This window comes from Galeopterus variegatus, unplaced genomic scaffold (assembly GCF_000696425.1).
Source record: "Galeopterus variegatus unplaced genomic scaffold, G_variegatus-3.0.2 Scaffold665, whole genome shotgun sequence".
In the NCBI taxonomy this organism is placed as follows: domain Eukaryota; kingdom Metazoa; phylum Chordata; class Mammalia; order Dermoptera; family Cynocephalidae; genus Galeopterus; species Galeopterus variegatus.
In genome coordinates this window covers 84,329-95,192 of record NW_007726776.1, presented here as the reverse complement: position 1 = coordinate 95,192, position 10,864 = coordinate 84,329, and the positions used below count along the sequence as shown (strand labels likewise).

The window sequence follows — 10,864 nt, the reverse complement described above, 5'->3', positions numbered from 1 at the left end:
GTGAAGTGTCAGGATTTAAATTTTATTTAGAAATTAAAACTTCCCTAGTAAAATACCTTTCCTTCATTTTGCTCTGCATATTGTGAAAGTCCTGAATTCAAAGATGTTATTACATTTACTGAGTTTGCTTTTTTGTGTCAGCTCCAACATGGTGTAGGATGAATTTGTTTTCTCATCACCTCCCTATAGATTTCTCAATAAAATAATTTTCTAGGGGATATTTGAGTCATTTGGGGAATTTTGAGAAATTTTGCTTATTTAAAAAAAATTTTTTTTACATTCATTGTCTAAAATTTCTGTAAAACTTTTTTTACATTCTTAGTCTAAAATTTCTGACAAAATTTAAAACACCCTACAGAAACCAGCATATTGTTCAATAATTAGTTATTATTATGTAATAAGCAACCATCTTTAGACTGATAGTAAAAATAAAAGCCAACACAAATATGCAAGATCCTCATTTTCTAAAGAAATATATCTTTATTGACTTTTTCCATTTTCTTACAAAGCAGTTAAAAAACTCATTCTTGCCCTTGCATGCTATTTGGCTGCCTCCTCATCAGACTGTTAGTGGAGCTGCAGTAAGTTTCCTTAAGCACCACAAGAAGATCATCACTGCTGGGCCCCACTTTTATAGGAAGGAATCCAAGTTTCACCAGATAGTGTATTCTTACCTCTCTTGAAGAAGACCAGTTTAGTGGATTAATGTCTAATTCACATACAGTAATAAAGACAAACTTTGAATCTTTACAGATTAAATGCCCACTGTATACCATGGTGCAATTGCTTGAATTATGGGTGAGTGTACAGTATAGAGATGTAGATGCACTAGATATATCTATAAATAAAATAGTGCCTTAAGATAACAATATTCTTTGGCTGACTTAACTGACTGTGGTGGATTCTTATAAAAGACTAAAATGAAAATGGCCCCACTATTATTGTCAATCTTAACACGGAGCTTGTGCGGAAGGTCCCTATACTGTTGACTGTCACCATCTCCAGGTCCACGATATATTCTCTTGGTCCTGATAGCGACTTCACAAGCACAAGCATTGCACTTACAGGACTTGTTTGCTAAAATAAAAGGAAAAAAAAAAGGGAGAGAGAACATAATTTTTCTTGGATTGGAGTTTCTATTATTTGTTAGTATACCTCCTATAAGAATTAGGGGAAGAATTTTTAGAGTGGGACAAAAGAGCCACTACTTCTTCCCTTCTTGGTTCCCTCTTCATGCTTGTCTACCAATAAAAATAAAAATTTAAAAAATCATTAGCTCCAAGTTACGGGGACCTGCATTTGTGATAGTACTTTGTTTTCTATTTCTCTCTCTTTGTTAACATTTATCTTTATTTTTATTGAGTGGTTCCAGACTTTATAGAGACTAGAGTTCAGGAGAGAATATGATAATTTTTTGAACTTGTAAATAGAGTTGTCATTTTTTGCTTTCTCAACATTGTGCATCTGTATTACATTCAAGTAGGTAAAGAGACATGTAAATATTTAATAGAATGTGGTAAATGCTAAGATATATGGGGATATGCAGGGTATATATGAAGATACATAAAGGTGTATATGCAGAGGGAAGAAAAGAAGGCAGTGAGGGAAGATTCTGAATGCCTGGGAGAAATGGAAGTTTTGTAAGGTTGTATGTTCAGGAGAACTTGATGAAGTTTCCTGTTGATGAAGAATGTGGTGGGTGCTGGAGAGTGGAGGGAGATGAGGTTGGAGGGGCAGGCAAGTGCATGTGTGAGTCAGAATGCCAAGGGACAGAGACATGGATTAGGATTTAGCCATCACCCGAATGGGTGGACATTAAGCCAGGGAGAGAATGTGTATGTGCTGAGTCTGGAGTTCTGGGAGAGGACAACATTTAAGGAGTAGGTAGAGGAGACACCACTGAAGGAAGTGAGAAGAAATAGATGATTAAGTGGAAAACAGATTAATGGCCAGCAGTGTCCAATAGAATAAGGAGAATGAGTATGACTGGAACTGCAAAGTGTCCTCTGGATTAGCAGTATGGATATCATTGGTGGCTTTTTTTGCACAGCAACTTTGGTAGGTTAGTGGGACCAGAAGACAGAAAAGTGAAGAAGCACAGACTTTTATTACAGACTGAGTTTGAGGAAACTTGTCTGGGAAGGGAGAGGAGAGACAAGAAAAAATGTAGAGGGAGAATCAATTTGAATATGCAGGAGGTGGAGGCAAATCTGATGGAACAAGTTTCCAGAGGAGATGGAATGAAGAATCCAGGTGGTGGGTTGGCCTTGAGTGACATAAGTGAAACCCTGTCTTTGGAAATGAGAGGTAGGAGGTAAGAAGGGGGACACATGGACTCAAGTTTGTAGTGGAGTGGGATGGGAAGTTCAGGTAATTCATGCCTGTTGGTCTCAGTGGTTTCAGAAGAGTACGAGGTAAGGTCCCGCCTGGAAATGAAGGGATGAAGAATTTAAAGAGTATGAGGATATTTGCAATCAGCACTAAAGAGAATGGAATGAAAGAAATGAGAAAAAGTAATAAGATTGCTGAGCATACTGAGGACCCATCAGAAGCTGCAGACTAAGATTTTACAGTATTACCAATCTGTGCTGACAAGCTAAGTATGAAAATAGATATAGATTATAGGATTGATCCAGGGTTGCTGCACATGGATTGAGGTGCTCACAACAAAGTAGTTCAAATGTCCACCAAGCAGTTGGTAGACTGGAAGAAAATGGGGGCCGGGGGTCCAGGGGATTAGCATCACTTTGAGGGTGAAGAGCAGATAGGATGGGAGTGAAGCATGAGAGAGGAAGGCAAGTCAGTTATTGGGTCATTCCCTGGAGACTAAGATTCTCATGTGGAACTGTTCTGAATGAAAACAAAGTCCAAGGTGTGACCATGGGGTCGGTGGCAGAATAGCATGAAGCTGAGGGTCATGGGAGATGAGATGGTCAGGGAATTGGAGGCTAAGGTACTGGATGATTTTGATAGTGCCCAGGTCAGGTTACAGAAAGAACTCTGCATAATTTAGCCCCTCCTTATCCCATCCTTCTTCTCTTCTGAGTGATCTCACCCACTCCCTACATATTCTCCCTGAGTGACCTCATCCATAGCCATGGCTTTAATTATCACGTATTTGCCAGTGACTCGAAGTCTGTATTTTGAGTTCCAAACCCATGTGTCCAGCTCTCTACTCATCTCTATTTGGGTGTCTTGTGGGGACCAGGATTTAATATATCCAAACTGAACTCCTCGCCTTCCCCTTCACACTGGCTCCTTTCCCCTAAGGAAATAACACCACCATTTACTGTTGCTCAAGACAGAATAAAAGAAGAGGGTTATCCTTGATGCTTCCTTCTCCTCTAACCTCCCTATAGCAAATGGGTTACCAAGGCATATAGTTCTTCTTATGTATTTGTAAGTCTGTTCATGTTTTTCGACTCATTGATATCACCTTAGTCCCCTGTCTCTTGAATTACTAACTGGTCTCTGCATTTCCATTGTTGATCCTCTCCAATCCAGGCTCTACAATGTAGCTAGGAACTTTTTAATGTGAAAATCTGATAGTGATTCCTCTACTTGAAACCCTTCTAGCTTCTGATCATCTCTCCAGGTTCCTCTCAAGCCACTCTGTGTCCAGCACTTGGAGTTCCAGAACTGGACTGGTTTATATTCCCTTCATTTGCTATTCTCTCATTTGTCCCTTAGCTTAAATCCACTTCTTCCAGCAGGCTCCCAGGCCACTGCTGACTTGATTAGGTCTACTTGTAACACACTCATGAGTAACTTGTAACTAACTCTCTTTTGCAGTGCTCAGATTCCTGAGCACTTGTTGAATATCTTCAGGGTAAGCTCCACTGGGGCAGGAATTGGCTTAGTTTTATTCACTGTTGTGTCTTCTAAGATCTTCCATGGTGCTTGCCTCTTGTAAGCAACAGTTGTAGGTAACCTTGAAGGTGTTGATTGAATTAATTCATTTATTGAAATATATTTTTTGAGAACTTGCTATGTGCCAGGTAACATTCTACATGCTGAGGATAAAAGAGTGAACAGACATGCAAAGTCTCTGCTCTCATTATGCTCACAGTCTAGGAATGACACAGTTGAATGGATCATCTGCCAGGTGGTAATAGTGCTATGAATAAAAACGAGGCTCAGTGAGGGAGCATAGATACTGGGTAGGGAGGGGATATTCTACCTTCAATTTCATGTATTACTTCTTTACAGTATGTCCCCTTTTCTAGGGAAGAAAGTTTTCTTTGTATCCTCCCCAAAGGAATATAAATAAAATTCTATATTACATATGTCCTTTCAAGAATCAGGTCAACTCTCATGACTATCAAGAAATCTTCTCTATTTCAGCCCACATTAATTTTTTGATGTCTTTAGCCTATAGAGTTAAGCACAAAAGTGTCCCCTTCTTTTTTTCGTGGATGTTAACATGTGCTCTACAGTAATATTTAAAGCTCATTGAAATCAAGAACTGTTATTTAACTCTGAAATTATCAAAATTGGTAATGTGTTATATCATTCATGAGAAAAAAGATTTCACTTGAGAAAAACAAAGTGAGTATTCATGTTTGAAAATATCAAGTCAATAAGTGCACTGATGTAAATCATAAATAACTTTCAAAGTGCCAGTTTAATTGCAAAGAAAAAACATGTTGGAACTTTAACTGTTTGCTTATTCTGTTAGGAAATTTTATTTTCTTAAATTATAGCTAAGAGTTCAAAATGAAAAGTTATTTATTATTATTATTATTATTTTTTTGTCTTTTTTGTGACCGGTAAGGGGATCGCAACCCTTGGTTTGGTGTCGCCTGCAGCATGCTCAGCCAGTGAGCGCACCCGCCATCCCCATATAGGATCCGAACCCGCGGTGGGAGCACCGCTGCACTCCCAGCATTGCACTCTCCCGAGTGCGCCACGGGGCCGGCCCAAAAAGTTATTTTTAAAGAAGATTGTGAGATGAACGTATTTTATTACCGTTGGGTTGCAAATAATATTGTTTGGGCTAGAAGTATTTAATTATTATCTGAACTGTGTAAAATTCATTTAGAGGAAACTTCTTACAAATACCTAGTATATCTCAAATTTAAAACACCAGATGTTAAAGAAGTTTATTCTTCCCNTGCAAATGTAAATTGTCTTGGGAATGTAACAATATAAAATTCAGATTTTGAAAGCCTCTCTAGAAATTACTTTTATATATGTACAATTAAATAACGATCACTGATTTATGATTTGTGGTACCTATTGTGTGTGCACGTGTGTGTAGGCTTGTGTTTTGAGGTCACATACAACTCCATTAGAGTCTGCAGATTGATATTTGAGAGACTTTAGGGAAGCTATTTAATCCCCCTGAGTCTTACTTTTCTCTCCTGTAAATAGTGGAGGTAAATATTAATCTCTCTCTGACAGTGTTACCAAGAGGACCTAATGTGATAATGTACACTGGAGAGCACTACATGATGCCAATACATAAAACTCTTTAAATGTTAGCTTTCCTTCCATGTGAATACCACACAACAACAACAAACTCCACCCTTCTCAACAGCTGAGGCTACCCTCAGGATACTCACTCTTAGGTAGAACTCTCCATTTTCATTTCCAGATTTAATCCGAAAAGTATTGATAGTGTTGGCGTAAATAGTTGTGGCCTGTATCTGGAAGATGTCTGATGGCACAGACCTATCAGATCGGATACTCATATATTTGTAGACTATGGACTGGGGCAGTTCTCGGCACATAGCATTTGAGACTGGGCAAACACACCGGCTGCAGAAACAAATAAAAGTATTCACCAGTTGGGCTTGATAAGAGCAGAAAATCCTCACTTTCAAAGTTCTGATTTTTCTTACTTCTCTGATGTTAGAACGTAGGGATCTTGACAAGGATTTCGTGGGTAACAACGGAAGCCTCCATGATAATTCCAACACATTTCATCCTCCCGGCATTCATTTGTGGTCTCACACTCATTTATATCTGTAGAGATGTAGGGTCAAAGAGTTTACTGATCTAAGAAAATTGTACAACGGGCAGATTCTGGCTTGCAAGGAAGGAGGCATGTGGTAATCTGGACTGTGTTTAATCTGCTTTTAAGACTGGGTGGGACCCAAGTTCATTGCATTGAATTCAGGACAGACATAGCTGAGCCATTCTAGACAGATTAATGTGTATCATTTCATGATATTTTATTAAGCACTTGTCATCTGCTGAATTCAAAGCCAAATGTTAACCATTGACTCTGCTTATATAAAAGTAAAAAAAAAACACCAGCTCCTGCACTCAGGGAGTTTGTAATTTAGCTGGGAATAAAGATATGGCAGCAGTTACTTGTAAAGTAAAATGGAATTATCTTAAGAGATAAATAAGTGCACTGGAAGATTTGAAGCAGAACTGATTAATTCTGCCTAGGTGATTAGGAAAGGCTAAAGGAAAGAGGAGGCATCTCAACTTGGCCTTGAAGAGTGGTGGTTAGATGTAATTTTCATGGCTGAGTTAGGGAAGGCTCTCCAGGCTGAGAAAGCAGCAAGCACAAACTAAGGAGAGGGCAGCTTATGTATTTAGGAGCTTGGGAGAGAGGAGAAGGCTGGAAATGTGGCTTCAGTAAGCAGCAGCATTTCAGTGGATAGCTAATGTTCTGGCACTCCTGATAGCACGAGAAGTGAAACCATGATGTGTTCCACCTTGTAGAGCATAGCTACCTAAGGACTGTGTGGAAGAGGAGACGTTAAAGAAGGGGCTGTCAGTGGTGACAAGCAGCCCAGGAACAAGCAGTGCCAAAGAAGCCAGAAGGGGAAAGAGACTCAGGAAGGAGGGCTGTGGACAGGCTAAACTGATTTTAGATTTGGGAATTAGGAGCTCCCAGATGACATCTGAGAGAACAGTTTTACTGGAGAGCCATTGTATTTATAACAGCAACAACAATAAAATTAAGTCAACATTTATATCCGTATGTCTACTGCTTTTATGTTTGAATGGTGATTTATATTTTATCTCGTATAACCCTTTTCTGAAGCATTCCTTCCCGACAATTGGATATTTTTATTCATTAATTTACTCATTCCATAAGTAATTTACTGAATCCTTGCTGCAAGCCAAGCATGGTCTAGGTGCTGGGACATGATCTTCTTTGAATTCTCATACCTTGTGTTCCTCTTTTATGGCCTTTATTACTTCCTGCTTTGCATTACTGAAATTTGCCTGTTTTTCTTAAGCCTTCTATTAGATTGTAAACTCCTTGAGGCCAAGGGCTATTGTATCCATCTTTTTGTCTTTCCCTCACCTAACATTAATGCATTGGGGGCGCTTGGCTTTTAAGAAATATTAAATTGAACTAAATTGCCCCTCACACAACATGTGTAGATAGGTGAGAAAGATATCTCCATTTGATAGCGAGGGAAAAAAATATGGGTTAAGCGGCTGGTTCAAGTTCACATACTTAGTGACTGGCATCTTCCAACTGCAAGCTACTCTAGATAAGAATAATTCTATGCCTTGTCTTTGGAGAAAAGAGTTTCTTTTAGACTCCAAACTCGCTGAAGTTATCTGGAACCCAAGAGGAGACTGGAAAAGCTATACAGTTTCCAAGACGTAGTTACAAGAAGTATCTTCTTTGACTGGCTATTGCTGAAGAAAGAAAACTTAGATTCCTCAGAAGAAATCACAACTGACTTGTCCTTTCAATATTTTTCACTTTTTTGAAAAATAAAGATGCTGTTTAGGTACAGGAAAACTAAGACTGGTTTGTTATATGGAGTCCAACAGTGGCAAAAGGAAAGTTTATGTTATAATTTCACTTGTTACTTATTATTTATGCTAGAGCCTAGCATAATCAACACCTTTATCATTCTGGAAGGTTTTTCAGAAGTTAATAGTATGAGCATTAAAATATTTGATAAGTATATGTCTGTCTGTATTATATTCTCTGTCTGTCTCTCTCTGAGCACGTGTACACACACACACAGTGTTATCGTTTTTGCAAGCCTGTGGAAATAAGAACAGTTATTTCATCCCCAAAATAAGCTTTTGGGAGGAAGGTAGAACTTTAGACCTTTTTGATTTTACTTTATTCCTGTGGACGAGGCTCAGAAGGGATGGTTTCAATGAGGGGAAGCAATTGCTTTATACTAGAAAAAAATTAAGTCTTTTTCACAAAAAGTGTTTTGGCTTAACCAAACATTCTGAAACTGCATATCTTCAACATATAACACTCATGAATCCCCCATTTGCAATTTCAGTGCATTTTTCGCCTTTAAGTACAACAGATATAAATGTTGCCAGATATATTGACTAGGCAGGTAGGATCCCACTTTATGGTAATTTGCTTCTGTCTTTTGCTGAGCATTAATTCCATTTTTGATCAGAAGCACATAGATGATAGTTTGAAGCACTCCAGGAAAACTTGTTAGGATAGCCCACTGGTTAACATTTTCCTGCATATAATATTTACGTTAATGGTCTCAATTAGGGTTCAGTAAGTAAAACCATTGGAGTGTGATGTTTTCCCATAATTATCATTTGCAGCATCTCTAGTAACCTAGGAAGGGTTATTAAGATGTTCACTGTGCAATGAATGACCTTCTGATTATTGCTCATACTTAGTGGTTGGAGTCTACTTGAATAACCATATGCATACTATAAAATCCAAGCTCATGTAACATTTATATGGAATAACAAAAGACCACAAATAGCCAAAACAATTCTGAGCAAAATAAATAAATAAATAAATAAATAAATAAAGCTGGAGGCATAACACTACCTGACTTTAAACTATACTACAAAGCTATAATAACCAAAACAGCATGGTACTGGCATAAAAACAGACACATGGATCAATGGAATAGAATAGAGAATCCAGAAATCAACCCATACACCTACAGCCATCTGATCTTTGACAAAGACACCAAGTCTACACACTGGCGAAGATACTGCCTCTTCAGCAAATGGTGCTGGGATAACTGGATATCCATATGCAGGAGAATGAAACTAGACCTATACTTCTCACCATATACCAAAATCAACTCAAAATGGATTAAAGAATTAAATATACACTCTGGAACAATAAAGCTCCTTAAAGAAAACATAGGGGAAACACTCCAGAAAGTAGGAGTGGGTACAGACTGTGCTTCAAAAGCACAGGCAACCAAAGGAAAAATAAACAAATGGGATTAGATCAAACTAAAAAGCTTCTGCACAGCAAAAGAAACAATTAACAGAGTTAAAAGACAACCAACAGTGGGAAAAAATATTTGCAAAATATACATCTGACAAAGGATTAATATCCAGAATGTACAAGGAACTCAAACAACTTTATAACAAATAAACAAGTAACCCGATTGAAAAATGGGCAAAAGAACCGAATAGGCATTTCTTAAAGGAAGATACATGAATGGCCAACAGACACATGAAAAAATGCTCAACATCACTCAGCATTTGGGAAACACAAATCAAAACCACACTGAGATACCATTTCCCTCCAGTTAGGATGGCTAATATCCAAAAGACTGAGAATGATAAATGCTGGCAAGGTTGTGGAGAAAAAAGAACCCTCCTACACTGTTGGTGGAACTGCCAAATGGTGCAGCCTTTACGGAAAATGGTACGGAGGTTCCTCAAACAATTACAGATTGATCTACCATATGACCCAGCTATCCCACTGCTGTGAATATACCAGAGGAATGGAAATCATCATGTCGAAGGGATACCTGTACTCCAATGTTTATTGCAGCACTATTTACAATAGCCAAGAGTTGGAATCAGCCCAAATGTCCATAATCAGATGAGTGGATAAGGAATCTGTGGTATATCTACACAATGGAATTCTACTCTGCTATATAAAAGAATGAAATACTACCATTTGTAGCTACATGGATGGACTTAGAGAAAATTATATTAAGTGAGAAAAGTCAGGCACAGAAAGAAAAATACCACATGTTCTCACTTATTTGTAGGAGCTAAAAATAAATAAATAAATGAATACACAAACCGGGGGAGGAGGGAAGAAGACACAACAATCACAATTCCTTGAACTTGTTAAGACAAGTGAACAGTTATGATGTTGGGGAGGGGAAAGGGAGGGGGGAGGGAGGAATTGGTAAAGGGACACGAAAATCAACTACATTGTATATTGATTAAAATAAAATAAAATATTCCATTGTTTAGCTGTTAAAAAAAAATCCCAGTTCACAGATATTCCTCTGAGTTAATATTTTCCTGCAAAATCATGATACAGGCTGAGAATCCCCAGTGTCTCCTTTCTCAGCAGGATATTTAGTGCCCTTGTTTTCTCTCTCTCCAATTTCAATTATAAAGGACTCTCTAGAGAACATTTGCTACTAGTCATTTATATTGGCAGGTAAATTTCATACAAACACCTTGAATCGTTCAGGCTTTATAGTTTACAAATTGTGTTTATGTATGTCATTCCATTAAATTCCCACAACTCCCTTTTCCAAATAAGAAAGCTGAGGCTCAGAGAAGTTCAATAATTTGTTCAAGATTGTACATATAGAATACTGTAGAGCTAGGATTCAAAAAGGTTTTCTGTCCTCTAGTTAAGTCATTCTGTTTTTCACTCTTTCACTGCTTTGTGTAAATTTAAGTGTTTGTACTAGCTTTTCCAGGATTATCTAGGTTTTTGGTTTTATCTGACAGGTTTTTCCCTGTTAAGGAAATTTTAAACTATATGCAGCATTGGAGATGGGGGAAGAGGGTGCATATTTTCAGATATTCCTGAGACTTTGAAATAATACCATTGAAATCACACCTATGTGTAGATGTGAAGATCACTTGAATATTTATTTTGAAATGGAACCCAAGGTCATTAGCTATTTTTGGATCTATAGTTTTTTCTGAAGAACTCAAGTACATTTTTTTT

At 37.8% G+C, this 10,864-nt stretch overlaps 1 protein-coding gene across 6 annotated transcripts in view; it reads right to left on the bottom strand.

The window, feature by feature from the left end:
• Positions 1–449: 449 nt before the first annotated feature.
• The window catches only part of EFEMP1 (EGF containing fibulin-like extracellular matrix protein 1), a 62,780-nt gene continuing 52,365 nt past the window's right edge, over positions 450–10,864 (bottom strand). For all 6 annotated transcript variants that reach the window (XM_008571187.1, XM_008571186.1, XM_008571192.1 and 3 more), the window contains 3 exons: positions 5,844–5,967; positions 5,565–5,760; positions 450–1,077 (listed from right to left, as the gene is read on the bottom strand). In XM_008571187.1, coding sequence (XP_008569409.1) covers positions 916–1,077; positions 5,565–5,760; positions 5,844–5,967 — 482 coding nt within the window. In that variant the 3' untranslated portion in view covers positions 450–915. The remainder of the gene's footprint in view (positions 1,078–5,564; positions 5,761–5,843; positions 5,968–10,864) is intronic.